Here is a 24,287-nt window from a genome sequence, read left to right as displayed (position 1 = left end):
CTTTAGGTAAAAATTACCTCGTATTGGAACGCATACGGTTATTTGCTTATGGCAAATACAAACTACGGAAAAAGAATATATACAATATTCCGTGAAGAAAAACAAACCTGCAGTTTATTTTCCACCCGACCACGGAGGGTGAACGATAACAATATATGTAGTTTGAACATTGAACACATTTAAACAAAGAAATGATCTAATACTTTAATTAAACAAAATGATTACACTCGAAACACTAAATATATACATTCCAAGTGTAATGCTCATCGTTTACAAATTTATTGTGTAACTGAGTCAGAGATATCGATGGCAAATATCGGGTGGTAAGTTCTGGTAAACCGCAAATGTATAACTACTGCACCTGTGAGGGTCAGGAACAAGTGGCAGGATTTTATCTGTTACACCGTTACTTGTAGGGCTTTGTGCTCTTACATATGGGCCCACCTCTCATCAGATAATCTACTGACAGACATTCAGTATGGGGACATAACATCTTACTTTCCAAGGTTGGTGACGCATTAGCAATTAGAAATGGTCAATACAAATTGGTTCTTAGCACCAGGTGGCCCAATTGTTTGTCTACTTCCCTATATCACAAAAAAACCTACAGGCTTATTCGTGATGGTTACCTTCAATGCAATGAAGGATGACATGGCCACATGGGAAGTCAGGGATGTCTCAATCGGATTTGTATCTGTCACCTTCGGTTGAGATTCACCTAATCTCTCCACTGAGACAACTGAGTTATCTTATTTATAATAATACAAATATGCAAATAATTACCTAAACTTTGGCAACAAACAAGTCTAGTATGTTTTATCTAATAAGTAACAAACAAATAAGCAGTGTTGATTAGTTCGCGGGTATTTTCAGAGGAATACTATATCATCATTACATATTGTATTTTCAGAGGAAGGAATGTCATATGATCACATATTATCACACTTATATTAACGAGGTAACTATCATTACAGGAACTTTAGTATTGCTGTCGAGGTTTCCGCGCTATTTTTGAAAGACCTTCCTTTTAATTAATGACACTTAAATATGCCATTAATAAAACATATGATATTTTTTTAGCGTGGCAATACTGAATGAAAGAGAAGTTTTAGCTTTGAATTTACTAGAATATAAGCATTTATTTTGTTTAGTTTATTTGGAAATTAGCAAAACAAAACATCGGATACACAATGAGGGAAGAAAAAAAAGTTTGAAAGATAAACGTAAAGTAGAGATTACATACTAAAAACTTATTCAACAATGCACTTTTATCATTTGTAATTTGCTATCTTTAATGGGAAGTCGCACCGGGTTTGTATGGAGACGATTCTCACGATCGGCGGTGAAACGCACCGTTCTTGTGACGACTTGTGATAAATTTACTTTTGTTTTTAAATACGAAAAAAGGTTTCATGGTACTCTATATATCCGTTATAAGTTTTTTTTTGTTTGGTAGTTTTTTGTGCGGCAAAGGTACGAAGCTTAACTGGAAATAAATAAAGTTAAAAATTACCACTACGATTTATCCGACTTTTTCTAGATCCAGATGAATATTTCGTTTTCTGTAGACGATTATGTGAATACATTTTTATTCTTATCTTATTTCACTATTAATCACACGGGGAAATCCATCTTAATCATAAAAAATAAATAATTTGCCAACCACACACATTTCACAAATTTAAATCTACACCGATCGGTAAAATATATAATATAAACAGTTGCAATGCTTCCAAAATACTAGTGTTTTTTTTTATACTTCGAAATCAAACAGGCAAAGGAATGTTGTTATTATGCCTAGGATTATAATCGGGCGTCACAGTTCACGCAACTTTAATGCGGTTAATGCACATAAATATCTTAAAATTAAGGAAATTACACATATTACTACGTTATGAAACGCGGGCCGATTGTTTCATCGTCCAGTTGACGTGTTAAATAGCATTTAAGTTTTAATATGTACATCGATTAAAGAATAACTAATAAAAAGAGTGATGTTTCAATAAGATACGATCTCCGTTGTTTAGTTCTTTTTTTAAATTTTTGCTATTTGACACAAACACGATAAGAAGTCGTAAAAGTATTTTTTAATTATAACGTTCATCAATTTTATCGTTTATTCAAATGATGTGATCTTTAACTCTCTATATTTAGCATTGGAATGTATATTTTAAAAAGGTAATTTTTATTCAGAATTGTGTATTGACATGAGGTGAATATTTATACTTATGCAATCACGAATCCAATTTTGGAGTGATGCAATGTTTATGGCCATACGATGACAACCACTACAAAGATTAAAAAGTTATTGAAATAAAAAGTTTCGTTTAAAAGTTGTAATGTTTTAAAGGAAAATCAAGACATTATTATCGTCAAATTTCGGCCATGGTCGCCATATTTAAGGATGACCAGTCGAATGAGCGGGAAACAGTGTTCTCGCAATCATGGGATGGGAAATGAAATTGAGTATCTAAGTTTGATGAGAATACTCATCAAACATATAGTTTAAAAATAAATAAGTTTATTAAAAAAAACGGTAATGTTTAGAGATAGCGTATTAATTACATTTTCTCGGTCTTTAGTTTGACCACTGGCCGGCAAAACGAAACAATGAGGTTTAATATTGATTACAAAACGTGAACGTATTTATTTATTAGATCACCAACAAAATACTAACTAACGCAATGTATTACTGACCCACAAACAGTTTAATTAAGTGGTATCTTAATAATAGGTGATATGGACATTTAAATGAGAAAGGAAACAAACAAATCAAACCAAAATATGAAGCTATCTACGTAGAAATAATGTAAAATTAATAAAAATATATCAAATTAGGTTACAGAATAAATAATTTGCCTAGTAACTACCGTTGATAAAAGCTCATTAAATATATACACACACTTTTTGTTACGAACTAAATCCCATCTTTGACGTTTGACCTTTATTATTTTAAACATTATCAAAATACTTATTTTGTTTTATTATTTCATTAAACCATACCTAAATAAATAGTTGCTCATTCCACACAACATATATTATTTCGTATATTAGTGTGTCTTCAGAAGGTTCTAGCTGGTTCTTCTCTGTAAAATATACTAATAAATACTAAAAATACTAATAATTTTAACCAGCGCCAGAATTCATTTTAAAATATTTTTTGTCCCTACTTGAATATGACAAATTTGAGTGCCTGTTTTATTTAAGAACGTTTTGAAAAATATTGATATTCTTAAATTAATACTAGTGAAGGCGAAAGCGATGATATTCGGTTAGTTGGGACTGGTTTTATATTTACTTGACAGATACAATTCCTATAAAAGTTGAAGTGAGACTTCTACAAAAAGGTAAGTAAGAGCACGTTGGAATAGCTTTACCTTTCTGAAACGCTAATCAAATTCATATAAAATGTAAATCTGGATAGGCAATGGATGGTGGTAGCTGATGACGTAATCGACAATCAGTGAGGGATTAGTGTTTAACCGGTAAGTTAATCTTTAGTCATAATGTCAGAAACTGGTTACGTTATGTTATTGTTTTATAATAACATTAAAATTCATATTGTTCTTGCAGGTTTGAGTGTATGCTGTAATATATACCGAGATTGCTATCTGCAATCATTGCGTGTGTTTAATAGTTGAATTTGGTTGTTGTGTGAAGGGTAAAAAAGGTCGAGTGTGCGTGTTAGCGCTTTAAATTAGGTTCACTAGTTCAAAAATCGATAATATCTACAAAGAATATGATAAAAGAACCACCAAACATAAGATGAATCATATGTACACAGAAATTCATTTTACATTTATTAGACATCTCATAAGGCTATTGAGCAATTCAATTAATTCTATATTTATAAAGAATCATAGAGTGACAGCGCAATCAATACAATTTTCGGTAAGTCATGATATGATAAATGTAATTAATTGATACCCGTACCGCCCGATGAAGCGCAGTGTTAATTAATTATTTATTGAAAGTAGCAATTTAGGCAACGCAAACATGATATGGTTGCGGCCTAATTGTGCAAAGTTCGGAGTTGTTTGCGTACTAAATCTGAGTCAACGTAATCGACCATATCGGGTGCAATGAATTGGGTTCTAAATAAAAGTAAACACGGTACGTACTCAAGTAGGCCGACGGAGATAAAGGTATCTGCTTCCTATCCTTAGGCGGAGTGCTGTACACGAACGCTTGGTTGACGCAGCCACGTGGTTGCCCTCCGCACGTCATATCGCTCTCGGAGCCCCGGCGCGTCCGCCGGTGCGTCGCGAGCTCCGTTATCAGCTTGGCGCTCTCCGATTTGCCCATGCCTTTCAATTTCCTTTTTCCTTTATCTTTCTCCGGGGAATTGATGTGCAGAATCGCCGCAGCCTTCGGGGGTATCTTCTCGGGAACCAGGAGTTCTTTCGCAGAGATGCTCTTCTGTTTCTTGTTAAATAGATCACTGAATTTTGTCTTCTCGACCCGCTTGTGCCGCTGCGGTTTCATCGTCAAGTCGATGTCTCCGCTCTTCTTCCTGAGTTTCACGGGTTCCTGCTTCCGCTTCGCCATGCTGGGCGTCTTCGCTTTGTACGTGCCGTCGATGCCCGTGTACGCGACGTTGTAATCCTTCTCGCCGTTAAATATCTGTGTGAGCACGACGTTGTCACGCTTGATCGATTCAATTTCGTCGGACGCGTCCTCGTCTTTAGTGGATCGCCAACGGTTTCCAATCAATCGTAGGGAAGCGCGGACGGATCGGGACCTTCGTAGTCCTCCTTGCTCCTTCTTGAACTTATCGAGGAGGGTCTCCATAGCCCTGCGAGGGGTGAAGGGGCGCGCGGGGCCCTGGGCATTGCACGTCACGATCGACTACGCGCGCGCTATTCAGTCGAACGATAGTTACGCGAGTCGTTTTCTTTCCGACGTTCACTCGTAGTGGCGTCGGCCCGCTGAATGCTGGCAACAACAATCAAAGTTCTGGTAGGGCTCGGTACGACCCCGGACCTCTCAAGAGCCCGGTCTTTGCCCACGGCGGACGCGGCCGCCTGATTGTGATAAACTGATCTCATTTGCTCAATCTCTTGATTTGATAAGATAGTTATGCTGATATGACTATTTGAAATGTACGCTTGTCAGAAAGACAGATTTGTTTACTGTGACGTCGTTAATGAGATAACTTAACTTTAAACATTTCGATTTAAAATAATGCACTGGCCACGTGATGTACTTGTGAATAGTATTACATTATGCTTGTAAGCCGACGTGATCTATGGCGCGGTAGGAACAAGCTCTGAGCTGAGCGTAGACGCGATTTATTTCGTTATAAAATTTTCATTTCCTAGCAGGTTTCGATAAAGATAGCGATAACTTTTATGACTATTCAGTGTAAAATACTGTCATAGTACATTATATTGAACGGTCTGATCCGTAAACTTTAAGCTTTTCAACTTTATGAACTTCAAAGTATTAAAAATGTTCTTTTTTTTTTAAGATTGCCAACTTCGGTAATGAGGCTAAAGTTGTCGATTCGAGGTTTTTCTCATGATAAGAACTGCCTTTATTAAAATTATTAAAAAGTTCGAAGCTTTCCAAGAGATTTGGCTGCAGCGTTTTTAACGAAAATTATTGAACAAAAGCCAATTAAAATTGCCCCGATGAAATTTAAACACTTCAATTTAATGTAATTTTATATTATACTACTAAAAAAAGGGAATCCTTAGAATTTCCCGTAACCAAACAAACAGTAATTTATGTCTTTGAGAGCATTATTCAAGATTCAGGACAAAATGAATTTGAACGACGTTTGGTTGATTTAATTTAACCCGGGAATAAATTTTTTAAGCGTCAATGTATTCCAAAAAAAACCACAAAATTTCTTAAATTCGTTCTTTAGTTTGCCCACATAACAATAATAATCGCAAATTTTCAATTTCTCGGTAAGTTAGTCAGAACTTTGCCGCTATTGTAAGTGTATAAATAAAATGTCATAACTGTGCATTGAAGTTATTTAATAAATTCTAAAAATACTATCGATAGCAATGAACGAATGATGCGTTAAGCCTGTTTGCTAACGCATCATTGTTCAATTATTAATTGTAATACGCATGATCTAAGTTGTCCGGTCAGAAGTAGTTACGAGTGACTGCGCAGATACAGATATTTTACGAATAAAACTGGTATGTCGGCTGGAAAATAAGTAAGAAATGCTTTTCGCATACTTCAACATTTGCATAGCTTTCAAGTAAATATAACTTGGTAACGGTAACAATCACGATATTCATTTATTTACCGTTCAGAGGGGGACTAGCAAATGGATGTTTATAGATAATGACACTGAAAGAATGATTAACAATTTTTTACATTACCAATCCATCAACCTTGGGGACGAAGGTACTACGTCCCCTGTGCCTCTTTTGGTTTAGATGGCAAAAGAGCAGGAGGCTAAAGAGATAAAAAGTGACTACCACCGCTAGTGTGTGTCTGTATAACTAGATAAGATGCATTGCATTTTATACGGTCTTTTTTGCAAGGTTTCCAATCGAATCTTTATGGGTACAAAAAAATCGTCAGCGATAGCTGGGTCAACGAAGTGATTGTGCGAGGCAGAAATGCTTTAAAAGACGCGCTGTAAGTGTTGTTGATGTGGATTGGACATTTAGGTCTGTAGTTTTAGGTTCAGGTCGGTCAACTTATACTGCGCATATTATAATTGTAAAATATATGACTTATTATCCAATGCTTGCATACGCTGAAGCAATACTACCTGAAGTTTAAAAAGAAGTCGACATCGGTAGTTGTTTATCTAAAGGCGTTGTTCAAAAAATTGTGTATTCTTATCAGGGTTTGAGGAGTTAACGACTGCCTATTAAATACTGATTAAGGTGAATAGATTTGTGATTATTATTTGTTAAAGACTTCAGAAATAAAATTTTGATGTTCTGTTAAAATGCAGAGAAAATTTAATAAAATAATAGATAACGCGGAATGAAGAATGATTAAGGAAATGCATGGATGCAATTTATTTTGTCAACACTATCAACTTACAACCCTTCGGGATATTCAATATTCGTCGGCAAAATGGCTAAATCGGCTGTCATTCTCTAAAGATAGTAAATATTTATTATACATCTAAGCACTGACATATTTCTATAGATACACACATATCATGCTTCTAATGGAATATTAATAATTTCCTATTGCATAATAACATAGATATTTTCATTTTTAATGAATTAATATGTTGAAAATATAAACGTACATAAAAGACAGGTTTGATTTGACAAATCATGTGATAAACACTCAACACATGGAAAATCACGCCGAAACACGTTTAATTTAAAACGATCACTTTATTCAATATAATTTTTGAAGTGATCGTCGACAGGTTTTCAAAATTTGTAGACAAATGACAACTTCAACAAAGTACTTCAATATCTTATTGTATTATATTCTTTTATTTAGATATCAATATTCAAAAGTATGTACAAGAATACTATCGCATATTTTTTGTATCTAAACTCGCTATTGAATTAACTATTTACTAATTGGATTCCACTCTATAGTATAAATTATCCCAATCGAAATTTGTAGTCGTCCCAAGAGGCGAGTAAGATCGATTTTTGTGTGGCATCCATCAGTTCAGGCATGTTTAACAAATAAAACCTTTTCCTTGTAAGTAACTGCGTCGACCCAAACAATGAGGAAAATGTTTTTGATATTAGTCCTATCGTCAGTCGTTTTTAATTAAAGTTAAAGTATATAATTGTATTTACGTTTAAATTCCTTGTTAGAACTTTGCAACAAGATGTCTGTCGTAGCTATAAAATGCTGGAAATACGAAGCTATCGTATTCAAGGAGCCAGTAAAAGTATCTTTCTAACTTTACACACAACTTTTGCTCCCGTCTTTTGTGGGACTTTGGAAAAGACTTGATTAATCGTCTATTTTTTTGGGATAAATATTCGATGCCGCCTAATGGTAACTTAATTTGATATATGTATATGTGTTTTCACGGTATTCAATACTCCAAACGTGTAAAAACTGATGTACGAGATAATTATTGTTTCAAAAATAATCTGTCGCTCTCTGTAAGGTTCAGTCAGTAATATTTAACTTTGCCGTTTCGTAAATTCAAATCGTTTATAAATATTACATTGGCAAAAAGGCATATTATTCGATACAACATTTTGAAGATGATAAAAAGCGTGGAAATAATACCTGTTGACTTCCAGTCAGGATATATTAATTTAAATAATTGTATTAACTAACATGACATTGTATTTTTTAAATATTGAAAAAGAGTAACTACTGTAGAATCTACTTTCCGAACCGGTGGTAGCTTCACTTAATTGTTAAATGACGATTCAAAAGTGCTTGTAAAAGCCCACTTGAATAAAGTTCATTTAGATTTTCGATTTTGATTTTGATATACGTCAATCACTTTTCTATTTCTTATGAATTGTATGCCGTATTCTTTAGATTATAGTAACAGTCTAGAAAAATAAATGAATGTCAATAGGTATATAAGTAAACAAACTGTTGATATGCAGTACCATCTCATTCTCTCCAACCGTTTGTCAACCGATTTATTTTGTTACCAAACAAAACAAATCGGATAGCAAACAGAGCATACTACACAGCCTAACATATCTACCAAACTATTGCAGACCTTTTGAGTCATCAATATAAAAAATAAGAGAAGAGAAAATTTGTTCGAAATGCAAGTCATGTAGGTTTTCATCATTTTAAGATGTGGTATCATTATTCTTTAATTTTCATCACTGTGCTCATTATCATATCAAAAACAGTGGTGCATACGACACATTAACACTAGCGAAGATTTGAAAAACTATGCTTACTTACTATAATTAGGAACAACGGTGTTCAAAAAATTTATATTTCTCCCTGTCCTCATATTTTATTTATATTTCCACGTTTAGTAATATTGTATCGATAATAGGGAAAAAAGAACATATTAGTTAGGTATGATTTTCAAAGATATGTGATACATTAATTTGAACTTGAAAGTCGTTTCATAGAAACTATACCGTCTTCCGGACTATATGTAACGATGGGTACACTTCAAACTTTATATCCTGTGTGTAAACTAAGCCCATGACTTCGAATAACTTGTGATTGAAGGTTACTTCTAAATCGATTTAATATTCACCTTCAACTTCTGTTCGTCTAACTTTGACAATCAGTCAGTCGATACCCTACATCGCAGTTGTAAACTCAATTATAGAGAATTCAATTATTATTTTAACAATTTAACGGCGATAGTCAATTTCTCTCGGAGTATTATTTAACTTTGGAAGAAATAATATTCTTCACAAACGTCGCATTGCAGTGAGCACGTTATAAAGCATAAAAATATTGCCTTTCCTTTTATTTATTGGAATGTAGATCTTGTAATGTGTATTTAGAATGAACATATATAGCTATCAAACGCGATTATTGCCATTTCTTGATACAAATGAGAACCTCGGGGAAACGTCAATGACGGTCATTTATATAAGAACTCGTAACATCTGGTCCGAACATTCTTTACTTCAATTTACATATTTATTTATTTTTGCAAAATAGAATTGGATTGCACTTCTGAACTATTTACGACGTCGTAAACACGCTACTCGTAAAACCAATGACAGAAAAACACTTCTAGATATAAATTACTTTTATATAAATGTAAAGAAATCGCAAACTTAAGAAAACTCCAAGTTTAAGTTACACAAACATTTGACGTCAGTAGACGTTTGCCAATCTTCTAGCAAAGTTTTGAATTTAATAAAAGAATAGAAAGGAAGGACCAATAAAACATATCCTTACTTGTAAAAACCGGTAAACTTATTTGAAAGAATTACGTTACCGAGCAGGTAGTAGATGCCTTTAATAATATTAGGGTAGCTCCCAACCCTGTACAAAAAAGCTTCTGCAGGTATGTTTAATAAATATATACATTTTTATGTATTTGGCGTTTTGTTAATGTATTTATATTTTATTAAAGAACGTAAAATTTAAAGTTTTTATGCAGCTTATGGTGTTACATGTATTGTTATGTTGTCAAACAATAACACCGGTTCAGAAATAAATACCTTAGCCCTCAAAAGAAGCGAGGAAATCAAGTAGATTATATACTTAGTCATTATAAATTTAATATGTAACAAATAAATCTACTAAAATTAAAAAATGTTTAGCCAGGAAGTTTCTAAAATATATATGTAGTTAAATACTTCCTATGGCAACGGTGGTGGCACTGAGGTAGCTTGATTATTTTTTAGAAGTGTGGATGTTCTTGTTCCATTAAAAGGGAAACTTATATAACAATATCCAAAAATCATGAATTTATTATTTATTAAAAGAAATTATTATATAAAAGTTTAATTGATCATGGAAAATAGCAGTCGAGAGGTAACTGTCGACAAAACTAAACGAATACGCTTATGTTAGAATTTTAATATGATGTCTGAACACGCGATAGTGACGTTATGTAGCAATATTAATCAAAACAATTATTTTCCCTATTACTTAGTCATGTCTGTTGTGTATAGCACGATACTAAAAGGTATGACCTCTTTTCATTATTGAGCAAGTTTGAGAATAATAATGGAATCGTATTTTTCCACAATATTCATTTCTCATTTAATAATGTCCATTATTAATCTCCTGAATGAAAAGAAACAAAATGTTAAGCTCCATTTTATTACAATGATTTAGTATGTGTTTGATTTTAACCTTTCATTTAATGTAAGTCAAATAATAACTGTTATTACATAAGCTCAGGAAAATATATTCAATATATAAAAGTGAATATTCTGACTACTGAGAGATACTTGAAATTTGAAGAAGACTTTTGAGACCGTGAAGGCGTACTAAACATGGATTCCGAGAAATTGTGAATTTAAGGGTGTCACACTCGAGCTTCAAATTCATCGTTATTTTTCTTTAGTAATATAATAAGTATCATATACCGCTGTTATTACAGTTATTAAATACGGGATATTTACCATGTTTTTTATTTTTTAGGAGATCGATATTTCCACATTATCTACGAATGTCTTGTTCACGAGACTCGAGACACGAGCTCTACCGAATACTTAATGAAATAATAAAAATTACTATGTTAATTTAAAATCACACATCCTCTTGTGTTTTAAAAAAATCATACCAAGCATAAGAATACCAATTTCTCATTTTTTTAATGGTTTCCGGCCGAAATAGTGGTGTGGTATCATACCGTAATATTAGGAAGTATAATTTAAATCCAGTGCATTATTAAAACTGACAACGAATTAAAAATAAATCACGAATCTTTCCTGTTTTTTTTTTTTTTATAATTTAAGCTGTTCTCGTCATTCAAGTGTTTTATTTTTAATATGTAACTACTAACTAGATTATTAGATGTTGAGGTCACAATCAAAATAGTGAAGGTAATTAAAGACCGGGCTCCGAGGTCTATCGAGTTTCAAACATATCTGCCATAACGACAGGGTCAAACCAGTCACGGGTTTGTGATTATTACTATTATTCATTTTAACATATTGATTGATTTAATTAAATTTTACTAATAATTATATAACTATGTAAATTCTCAATTAAACAAAACTGTATAATTATTTCGAAAATCAAATATTTATAACTAATTATTATAAACCTTTTACGTATTGTTGAATATTGTACACATCGGTAATATTTAAAATATTATCCATTCCACACTTATAACGATGTATTTATCTACGTCAAATAAATTTAAAAATCTATAATCTAACGATTTAGTTTTTGTTTTTTGAACAAATCAACTGTCAACATAACCACACTTTCACTGAAGTTACTATTCAGTACTTTGTCCGAACAAAAACACGAATTATATCACTAACACCACACAAAAAGTTATTAGAATATTTTACACGTAATAATTTAGTCGCTTCCATTGATAAAACTAATTTTTAAACTATAAAATAAGAATACACGAAACATTCAAAACATTATAACGTACTCTGCAGCTATAAACAACTACTGTGGCGTGAAGTTGGCGGCGTTGTATCATGGCCGCCAACTTTTAAGTACGACAGGGAGGCCAACATAGCGGCCACTATGGCCGGGCCGGTCACGTCAGTCAACGGCCTTTGTGGCTGCATAGTAATGAATGAGTCTGGTTAGCTGACGAACCTGTTTGATTGATGCAATGACTTGCGCAATTTATGTTTTAAAGACAGGATGCTAATATGGGCATACGCAAAGATTCAAGGGTAATAAAAAACTGACCCTTGCTAAGGACTTCTGTTTGTAGTTCCTTCTATAACGTATATATTTTCGACATTCAAACATTTAATATCGAATTTTTGTTTGATTTTTTCTATTGTTATAAAATATGACATGCAATTAAACTGACAGTCATGTTTATTTTCGTACTAGATTAAAATGAAATTTCTGAAAGTTAAATTTGTGAAAAGTTGTTGACGTTCGGAGTTGAGTTAATCCATCGTCCATTTTCAACTTGCCGAATAAATTAATAATTACGATGAAACTTTGTCCAGCTTAATTATTAATTTAGTTATGAAATAGTATAATTTTGAACTTTGTCTTTATTTAACTAGAGAATTAGCCGAGTCACTTAATTAGCTCATTGGGTTCTTATTAAAATGTGCTTAAATAAATCAAAGCTTTTATTGTAAGCGGTTAATTTATATCAGTTAGTACATTTCCCATATGAATGGATTATTCTTTATTGCACACCACAAACAAAAAAACAAAAAAAAAAAAGAAAGTGACACAAAATTAATAAAATACAAAAAAATAATGTAAAAAAAGAGTACAGTATAAGTGTTGTACAACGGGCGGACTTATGGCTTATTAGCCATCTCTTCCAGACAATCCATATCTAATCACTAGATAAAAAAGTCACCAGCGACGAGTGGTTTCATATTTTGATTTTCTCTGGTTCGTTTAAAACAATAATAAAGTATATTTTCTTAGTTAAGTACCTAGGCTTTTACTTTTCATTGTTATTAAGAACCGAAAAGACTGTAATTCTTCTTTTCAGATATTCAATTAAATTTACATAATACTGCCTAAAATTCAACAAGTCTTAATTCCAAGCTTTTATTAACTAATATATATAATCTATGTTCAAAAGTTTTTGTAACAAACAATTTAAATTTATGATATGGAAAAGTTAAAAATGTCAACGGAAAGTTGTAGAAGAAGTATTGAAATAAATACCATGCCCAAGAAGGATTTATTGGCTTTACAAACACGGAACACTCATTTTTAACACAAACCAGAAAACTTTATGCCATTAATGAAAACTTGTTGAAGTCTTCGACATAAGTATGAAGCAATACAAGCTTTACATTTAAAACCGTAATAGTTTGGCCCGTATAAAAGTGTTCTTGTCAAATCAGAGGAGTTAATCTATTTACTCATACATAAAGTCGTCCAGTCGGATAATCTATATTAAAATAAGTTTAACTACACTCTAGAGAGAAGTGTTCGAGCATCATGAAAAATAGTCAATTTTGTCAATAGACATTTATGTTACAGCTGGGGATACATGTAAAATATGGTACCTTACGTGTCCTCCCCCTTTGTCAAGGCTCTATAAACCATAGAATACATCTATTCTAGTCACATTACAATATACTTACTTCATTACGTAATTATGTACTAAAAATAATTACATTATAACACTTATTCCCTTTTTTTTTAATGAAAAACATAATCCTGTATGGAATCTCACTTTTTCACCCTTAAAACCGGAACCCAGCGAAAATTTCTGATGTCCAAGATATGTAATTTTGTGTCTCATTTCAAATTTTAATATTGTATTTTGAATGCCAAAAGTTAATCTTTATTAAGTTAGGTCGCATACAGAATAGACGAACGTACAAAGTCACACCTAATTAAAATATTTTCATTAAGCGGCAGCTGAATAAATGGTAGGGAGGGGGAGGGGGCTGGTACGTAATATCATTGTGCGGAGGCGTCAGTGAAAGTAATGCGGAAAAAGTGGAAAATATGTTATTCATAAAAACAACAATGTAGTTATATAATATATAAATATGTAACTATAATTCTAATTAGGAAATAGTATAAAATGTTGAGTTGAGTTACTTATTCAAAGGGTATCATTTATTGTAAAATACTTCTATGTATCAAATGTTGATAAGATATTTGGATGTTAAAAGGCTATCTTTAAATTGTAGACACTCAATTAAACGTGTACCATTTAAGTTTTTAAGTTTGCAGGTAACAGTCGTGAGAAATTCTGCATCTCTTTTAGTTCTTTTACAAAAATACGGAATCATAACGGTTTTATACATCATGTGAATATAAACATATATTTTAAAAACATAGTAGTAGATGTTCAAAGTAATAACAAACTTGATACTGTTACCATCACTATGTACAATTATTTAATATAGAAACGGCTTTTAAAAACATATTTATCATTGTTAGATCACCTTTGTGCTATGTATGAGTGATTCTATTTCAAACTTTGCCGGAACTACACGGAAAGCTTTGGCGATATAAGCAATGGATAATATTTCTTAAAACGCCAATCTCTGTGGGCGGAGGTGATCGCTTACCATTAGGTGACCCATTAGTCCCTCGGCATAAATCATAATATATATTTATATTAAAGAATAAAGATTAATATAAGCCTAGATGGCCCAGTATGAGAAAATACTTAACCGATGATTGCGGGTTCAAACCCAGTCAAGTGACACTGAATTTTCAGGTGCTTAATTTGTGTTTATAATTCATCTCGTTCTCAAATGTGAATCCAAAAAAGAGGTATAAGAGCCACGTCGTGGAATATGCTCCTAATCTTCTCCCAAAGGGAGAGCAGGTCTAAGCTCAGTAGTAGGAAGTAGGCTGTTACTATAAGGATAAAATAAAATTAAGAAAATAAAGAAAAAGATTTATATTGTGTAGCTAATATGTATACGTACTTTATCTTTAAAAAAAGTGTCACGTTATCAAACACACGCGGCAATTTGCAAAGCAATTTTCCACGGCAAAATTGCTAATGTACGGAGTTATGGGGCAATTGTATTTCATTGTTGGAACAATACAGTAGGCCTAGGGTAGTGAATTACGATTCCGCAATTTGGTCCTTTGTGTTCAGGTCTCCCAAAATGAATTCTCTGCAACATATAAACCCGTACGTGGTATTAGAGAAATAAAAAAATAACGGCTCTTACAGTATTACATGATGTAACATCTGACGCCTCATCTTGGTAATTAGCATTGTTAACATTATATCTTCTCGGCAAATGGGTCGACACCAACTGATAGTCAGTGCTAGCACCGCGCGAGTTCATTGGTCAAGCCAAATAGGACACGCATTTCCGGTTTCCTGTTACAAACTTTGGAAATACCCCCACAAATTGCAGGAAACCGATAGGAGAGATTAATAGAAGGTAGTCAATTATTTTTGGACATTTATATGTTAATAAAAGTAAAAGCTCTAATCATGGAACCGAGATGGCTCAGTGGCTAGAGCGCACATCTTAACCGATGATTGCGAGTTCAAACCCAGGCAAGCACCACAGGAGTTTAATTTGTGTTAAAACATAGTGAGAAAATCTGTGAATCTATCAAACAACATAGGAGCAGCGTGGTGGAATGTGCTTCGAATCTTCTCCTCAAAGGGAGAGTAGGTTTTAGCCCAGCCGTGGGACAATAATAGGTTCTTACTATTATTACTATTATAAAAGTAAATAAGACTCAGTTGACGGAACACATGGAATGTAACCAATGATGGATTCAAATTTTACATAACTAAGTATTCAAATGTTTAGTTGGTGAGCTTTGTGACCTTCATCCTCCTTATAAGCTCTAGCTTCTAAGCCGGTAAACAGCTATGTGGTGAATATGTTCAAACCTTTTCTTTAATAGAGGACAATATAAGTAGTAATATTATGCCATTAACAATATAAGTAGTAATATACGAGTAGGTAAGAAATAATAGTTTACCATATACAACAAACAAATAAATTGACATCTTGTTGTTATAATTGGCAGAAAGATCGACAGGGGATGGAGAGAATAATATGTCCTACAGTGCACGTACCGCTGTTGGTTAATCAGGTAGCGCACTCGTGTTGACAACTTACAATGGTTTCATAATGATGTTACTAACAAACACTACAACAAAAGTAAAGAAAAATATATAATTGGATTGGAACGGCATCAACATTGTCGTCACAGCCTCTTTTTAATAATAATAAATAATAAATATAAGACAATATCACATGCATTACTCTGATCCCAATGTAAGTAGCTGAAGCACTTGTGTTATGGAAATCAGAAGTAACGACGGTACCACAAACACCCAGACCCAAGACAACATAGAAAACTAATGGTGATCTACATCGACTCGGCCGGGAATCGAACCCGGGACCTTAGAGTGGCGTAGCCATGAAAACCGGTGTACACACCACTCGACCATGGAGGTCGATTAATGCTGCGCGATTCGTCTTTGAATTTAATTACCAGGAATAACTTTAAGAAATTATTTGGATTCAACTAATTTATTGTAAGCAAGCTCTCTTAATCTTTTTAATGGGAACTATTGTAATTAATCATATTATAATTACTCTAAATACATAACATAACAATAACAGAACCTGTTCTTGTGTTTGCCACTTAATTAAGATTGTTTACGATTTTCTCTCCTAAGTAATCGTCAGTTTGGGGATTTTATCTTTATCGGCGTATCTTAAGTCGATATTACATTAAAGATTCGTCGCGTAAACGACGTCGCTAGAGCGCCTGCCTACTTTTTATCATTATCACGTATTATTCGTGTTTTCGGCAACGATGCTTTTCTGATAATAATTTAATCTTGACAATCATCAGACGGTGCTTTTAGAAATGCTTGTCAAAACATTTTCTTGTTGGCGTAATTTAATTTTCTCAAAAATGTTACTAATAAAAACGACTACTATAACAACAAACACAACAACAACAGCCTGTAAATTTCCCACTGCTGGGCTAAGGCCTCCTCTCCCTTTGAGACGAAGTTTTGAAACATATTCCACCACGCTGTTCCAATGCAGGTTGGTGGTATACACATGTGGTAGAATTTCTGTGAATTTAGACACATGTAGGTTTCCTCAAGATTTCATTTACCGAAGCCTTCACGAAGATTACATCTGCGATGGTAAATTTAATAATAGCTTTTTTAGTTTATTTTAAGATAGAAATTTAACTATTTTTGTAATGTTATTACGCGTTGGTAATAAAAGCAATAGGTTTAATGGTACCGTCGGAATAAAAAGGGTTATTAACGCTATGTTTCAACAAGTAGAATTCGTAAGAGCAGACTATGGAAACTTTCGTTCAGGCCATCCGTCACGTATCAATCACACGTCACATCAGCAGCTGACCGCCTCGACCACTCGTGTGGTGAAGACGAATCAATTAACGAACGATTTCATTACGCGAGTTGTTGTGGACGTAAGTAAATGGTAAATGGACAATGATCGAAACGTAACTAAACTTGTACAATTAAATTTGGTTATCAAAAACAGGCTTATGTGTGTTACATGTCGTTTTTCGTTTTTTTCTTATCTATATTAATATTACAATTAAATTAATATAATATGTGAAAGTAACTTGGTCTGTCTGTCTGTTGTCGCTCTTCCACGACCAAACCAATGAATTGAATTTGATGAGATTTGGTGTGAAGCAAACTTGAATTTCAAGGAATGACACATAAGCTACGTTTTTAACCCTAACATATGACAACCGACCCCATAAAAGGTAAGGTAGCCGCGGGCGACAACTTGTACTAATATATGTATATAAATATACCAAGATGTTTAGCGTGAACATCGACATACTATTGCCTTGCGAGCATTTGTAAATTATTGAAACAATTAATTTATCTTGCCTGGAAGTTAATAACTATTAATTCCACGCTTTTTTTTTAACCAGTCACTCAAAGTCAGTTTTCAATGTTCCACGAGTAAAATGCGAAGTGACGCTTTACAAAAGTACTGCTTCTCGACGAGTTTTACTCTACGAACAGTAGTTAAAATTCCACCGCCATATAAAACAATTAATTATAGAAATCGGATTATGACATTGTGTAACCTCAGATTAACGCATTCACAAAACAAACTGCATTGCAGCAGCACGCAGCTTAAATTGTTTATAATCGTTAATTAATTAAATTACATGCTCTTGTTTCTATTCGAAATTTAATACAAATTATTTTTTTTAGATTTTTTGATTTAATTGAAATAACAATTTTTATAATCATTACATAGTATAAAACAATGTCGCTTACCGCTGTCTGACCCTATGTATGCTTAGATCTTTAAAATTATGTAACGGATTGTGATGCGGTTTTTTTTAAAGAGAGTGATTCGAGATGGTTTTTGGAAGTTTTTGGCCAATCTAGTAAAGAAACATTGATAATTTCAGAAGTTTCCAACTACATAAATTGTTGTATATGAAGTACTCTCCTTAATTTATCTAATTACGAATATTGTTACAAGTCTTGATTTTGAGATGAAGTTTATTATGTAACTAAACTAAAGTGGATTAAACAATAAAGTCCCCGGGCGATGCAAGTTTCGGATTCCTTTCCTCAGTAGGTCTCTAGGTAAACTGATAGTCTAAAATCAAAGTCAAAGTCAAAATCTTTATTTAATATAGAAGAATGACATTTTCATAACACATAACATTAATATTTTTATTTAAAGGTGTTGATGCTTGTTTTAGTTTTGTTATGGTATCATTAAAAAAGTCATTAGTCTTAAATATACCTTCACCCCACGAAAATTCTGGAACTTTGTTTATAATTTAACAAAAGATCATATTCGAGCGATTACCGTCGTCCTGTTTTTAATCACAATAATAAAAATGTAAATAGAGTTGTATATTCGTCATGATTCAATACCGGGATCTGGATCCGCTACCATATAAGCTGATTACGCGACCATTGAGGTAATATACATTAGAAGTAGGTTAACTGCGTAGGAAGAAGAATTATTACTGGGTTATGTACCGATTGCTTTGATTCTATATTTAAATGTACAATATTTAAATTTAGAATTATTGTGCAAACCTTAATCATACCGTCGCAAGGCCAGAGGGGTGAGTAATAAAATGTAAAGTGTATTTTCTATTATTTTGTTGCTTCATTCCGAAGCAAGGGTTATAAATTTCGGACTCGACAAAGTTGAACGGAGAGATGTAGCGAGCAGTTATTTATATTATGTATACGCCGTCCGCGGGGTCTGATTCAGTTCGTTAGCGAGACCACTGTGGCCGTTTAAACGTAGCCTTTTCAAACAAACAGCAAATCGGATTTCTACTAATTAACTCTGAATTATTGGCGACTATTGATTAATTAATTGTTTAATTTTTGCGATTGCTATGTGAGTTTGCTAAATTGTTAATTAAAAGACTAATATGTAGGACATAAGTCTGTTCGTTTCACGATTGAACCTCTGAACCGATCGCAACGTAACTTGACAGTGAAGTCATTCGGAACCAAGCCTTAAGGACAAGTACAACACTGGATATACGGGTCAAATATTTTTGACATCTGGTCATCAACTTATTAATCAATAACTGTTTTTTAAATAGGTAGGCTGTCGGACAAATGTACGAGTGTATGTGAGAGTGGTCGCACCATGGCCCATGGATATATGCGCTGTATGAAATCATTTCTAAAATTGCCAATGCGACACCAACATTGGTAGTTTAAGTTATTTTGTTCCTTGTCGGTGTATTTACATTGGATCACGAACCCTTCAAACCCTAATACAACAATACAAACCACAGTATCGGATGAGTGGGTGTTACCTGCCCAGACAAGCGTGAACAAAGCCGTACTTATCAAGACAAATGCGACAGAAATACAATAGTACCTATAAATGTTTGTGTGTGTGAAGGTAGACACTTTCGTCAAATATTAAACAGTGTCCCACACGACTGAAGAGAAATTCATCCAGATATATTAAACCTCTTTGAAAGAAAAATTCCCACCTACATATCCACCCATCAGTAATAACTCAACAGGTGCCTACACATGCGAGGTGGCTGAGACTTCAAAACTTGTACGATTATAATCACAATACGGTCCCTTTCGGTCTCATCTCAATGTACAAACTATTCCAGCGCTCTAAGCTCGTCTTGTTTGGAACTATGCCCATTTCGCCTTTTATCGGCACCCTCATATAGCTCGAGGTGCTTTCGATATGTGGAAAGTGTGGCGCCAAGGTCAAACGGTGCCGGTCGCTGAAACTTTGAGTAACACTCGTGTAATATACATGTATCATAGACAGAGTTGGATGGAAAAGTGTTGTATTCATTTATATCCAAATGGCTTGAAACTTGTTTAAAAAATGTAAAGTTTCAATCTATATAAATCAAAATGTAAGTTGTTCTCGCCCTAAGCACGCTCCCAAACCATTCATCTCCGATTGTGATAAAGCTTTGGTGAGTTCTGCGTGCGCCCGTTTGTGTTTATCCCTCAACATAAACGTACTATGTATTTCATCCGAGTTGCTAGTATCGAAAAAACATTATCAACGATATATTTCAATAATTGTCTTAGAGTCCACTCTAAGTGTTTTAGGATATAATTGTCAGATTTTATGACAAAAATAATTTTATGATTAAAAAATTCCATGCCTTACTTGGAGTTCAAGCTATCTTCAAACACTAAATTCTGTTCAATAAATTGCATGCGAAAGAGCAACCAATACACAGATATACTTTCGCATTTACATCAACAACAACAACAGCCTGTAAAATTCCCACTGCTGGGCTAAAGACCTCCTCTCCCTTTGAGTTCTCCTCAAGGTATATAACATATTCCACCACGCTGTTCCAACGCGGGTTGATGGAATACACATGTGGCAAAATTTCTATGAAATTTTGCCACATGTGTATTCCATGGTGCAGGTTTCCTCACGATGTTTTCCTTCACAGCAGAGCACCAGATGAATTATAAAGACAAATTAAGCACATGAATCAGCGGTGCTTGCCTGGGATTGAACCCGCAATCATCGGTTAAGATGCGTTCTAACCACTGGGTCATCTCAGCTCACATTTCATCGCATTTACATATTTGACCTTAACTTGGGTCACTAGTAGATTTAGTGCACTATATTGCATTCATTTTCGAAAATGGATCTAATAATAATAGCCTTATGACAAAGCGGTATATTTAAACGTATTCGTGAACTCTAAAAACGCAGGCCATATGCGGACGGCCTCTGTCATGTCACGCCGTATGTCACGTTGTGCATCGGACCGTGTGGACGATGGGGTTCTTCCACGTCACCTGCTTCTGTTTGGGAATGTGGTTTTCTACAATTTCTCACGTACCATAATATTGGATATTAAGCTATCTCGTAATTGTACACAATGCATTATGTTACGTTCATTATGTGATAAGTATAAAATAAATGAAACATTCAAATGACTGTGAGCAGCATTTGGTATTGAACTTCAATATTATTTAGTACAAATATACAGTGATATTTTACTTCAATTTTTCTGTCAAGAAATACGTAAGAAATCAAAATTATACTGTTTAATGTATTTAAAGATTTGTAGGTTAAGATAGAAAAGTTTCAAATAAAAAAAATGATATTAATTATTACATAATTTAAAATCAAATTCACGCAGCCAGCTTTTGATCATGACAGGTGCATCTATATTAGTATCCTATGCAACAACACAAAGGAAAGGTGGAAGTAAAAAAAAACTACAAAAAGGTTGCGACCTCGGTTGAAATTCGATTGTAAATATAAATACACTATAACATTTTTATCGTGAAAGTTTATCTGCATGGTGTTAGAGTTATTTTTTTACAAATTGTGTAACTATAATTTATTAGAATAATTTAATTATTAATATGTCGATTGACTATTTTTAGAATATGTTGTAATGTAATATTTTAATTTTTCACTATTAATACTGTCCGAATGTCTGATACTGGCGGTAAGAGAGAGAGAATGTCAAGAAATCGAACGTGGCGACAGTGTTTTGTTATAAATTGTAATTATTTTTAAAATGATTAGAATTATAGGATAGATTAGGATATAAATACGGGATGTTTGTGAAATACGGATTAGTGAGTAAAATGAAAAGTGGGTAAATTCTCGGTGGAATCTACTTTCCGAACCGGTGGTAGCTTCACTTAATTGTAAAATGACGATTCAAAAGTGCTTGTAAAAGCCTACTTGAATAAAGTTTATTTTGATTGATTGAATAAATGTGAAATAAGTGTTCAAGTGTAAAATAAATCTGGAAGAATATCGTTGATTAAACTTGTGACATCCTCAGAATAGTGTATCTAAAACTGATTCCAAATATCGTTAAATGGACTAGAATAACTAAACCGCAAGGACGTTTGGTATTTGAATAAATTTCTTTGTTCAATAATTGTTTGAATGGCGTTAAGTTATCACACAGAACGTCATGTCATCTGTCAGTTAGTTACGTGTCAGCCATGACATTGAAATAGAACGGGAATTAAACAAGAATATCCTTTTATTTATGAATCTTTTACTACTTTGTTGTTGTAGTCGCTAAATGTACAAGGCGCTAATTCGGCCTCATATGGAGCACTGCTCTCACCTCTGGGCGGGCATACTTTTTGACTTCCAGGCAGGATATATTACATACATATATAATTGTATTTAACTAACATAACATTGTATTTTTAATTGTTGAAAAAGAGTAACTACTGAGTTTCTTGCCGGTTCTTTTCGGTAGAATCTACCTCTCTAATCTTCTAGCTTCTCTTAATATAATTGTTAAATTGATACAAAAGTGTTTGTAAAAGCCTACTTCAATAAAGTATATTTAAGATTTCGGTTTTGGTGTTCCCCAGGACCTCCTTCTTTTATTTGACCGTAAAGCAGAATAACTCGAATTATCGGCAATCAAGATCTCTCGAAACTGCTGAATCATTTGAATTTTGATTTTAAAGGCATTTACTGGACTAATACCATTGAAGGCCAGCAACGCACCTGCAAACACCCGGTATTGCATATCCATGGATTGCGTAAGTCACTTTCCATCCAATCCAATCCAAGATAAGCCTACTGCTCGTTTGTCACCTTTATCGATAAAAAAGCATCGAGTCTCAGAAATATAGTAAAGCCGTTAATCATTTTTTTGTGCTCCTTCCGTTCATTTAACATTGTATTATAATACGCAATACACCCGAGGACATAGAAACTGCAAATAATAATAAAACAGCGTTGTGCATGTGCTAGGAGAATATCATCACCACTCATCAATTAGAATGTTTCCACGTTGCAAGATTGTAAAATCGAAACATTCTCGCAGAGGATCGCTACAATTATGTTGAAAACCATTCAATATCATTCGCTGGTCCGTATTCAATTAACTTAGGGTCATTGTGTAAGCTTTGTGTGTGAGATTTGTAGTTGTGAGGCCGCCTGACGATAACTCCTCTTCGGAATGCATTTGCCGATGGTATGAGCTGAGTGCTTGATCGCTAAATGCATCTTTCAAAAGTCCTCAGCGAACTTTCACGACAAACGCACCAATTAAAAGAGAGTCACGCTATTCTGCTTTATCAGAAGCACAATCCAACAAATATTAAATCACACATTAAGACAAATACAGACTAAAATATATCCAAGAGACATGTAGTAAATTAATTATAATAATATCTCCAAGGAACTAGTAACATATATTACGGAGATTGGAAAGCGGAACGTCAAATCCTAATCAATTTGGCCATATTCGAATACAATGGTGGACAACAGGTGGTTGACAGCTGACAGTTGCCAAGGGTTGCTTATATAAAAAAAACACAGACAGAGTTCACCTACTGCCGAATTCGCCGCGTTTCGAAAAGTATACGATGAAAGAAGTTGGCCCACATTCCTCAACTAATGGCCTAAATTCCCATTTCACCCGTTATATAATTAAATTAAACAATATGAGTCGTTGCTATAGTTACGTCCTAATAATTGAAACATATTAATTATTACATTTTTTGTATTCGATTAGCTAGCTAACACAAATACGTACACAATCCAATCAAACAATAGTTATAATTTTGTGCAAACAATATAATTGTTGTTTGCATACTGACAGGTCACATAAATATTTATTAATTTTACATAAAATGAATCACTATTTATTTTCCAAGAACAACAATAGGCAAAAAGATAATAAATTGTTGTTTTCTTTAAAGCTTCACGAGTTTCATTTTTCAGGTTCAAAGTTATATAATGAATACCTCAATGTCTGGTTTGAAATAAATCGTAATTCCTCGTCAGAAGTAGAAAAAC

General features: G+C 33.5%; 1 protein-coding gene across 5 annotated transcripts in view; it reads right to left on the bottom strand.

Annotated features, from left to right (window-relative positions):
- Window positions 1-24,287, bottom strand: part of LOC124530076 — a 267,561-nt gene that overhangs the window by 26,316 nt on the left and 216,958 nt on the right. Inside the window, exons 1-2 of one of the 5 annotated variants that reach the window (XM_047104066.1) lie at window positions 11,633-12,042; window positions 4,122-4,935 (exon numbers count right to left, since the gene is read on the bottom strand). The exons of 2 other annotated variants lie outside the window; for them this stretch is intronic. In XM_047104066.1, the coding sequence (XP_046960022.1) occupies window positions 4,122-4,791 (670 nt within the window). In that variant the 5' untranslated portion in view covers window positions 4,792-4,935; window positions 11,633-12,042. Of the gene's footprint in view, window positions 1-1,513; window positions 1,712-4,121; window positions 5,450-11,632; window positions 12,043-24,287 lie in introns of those variants that run through there. 2 more of the 5 variants (XM_047104067.1, XM_047104069.1) reach the window with 2 other exon arrangements.

This window comes from Vanessa cardui, chromosome 5 (assembly GCF_905220365.1).
Source record: "Vanessa cardui chromosome 5, ilVanCard2.1, whole genome shotgun sequence".
Lineage (NCBI taxonomy): Eukaryota > Metazoa > Arthropoda > Insecta > Lepidoptera > Nymphalidae > Vanessa > Vanessa cardui.
The sequence above is the reverse complement of the archived record's forward strand: the minus strand, read 5'-3'. Positions and strand labels throughout refer to the sequence as shown.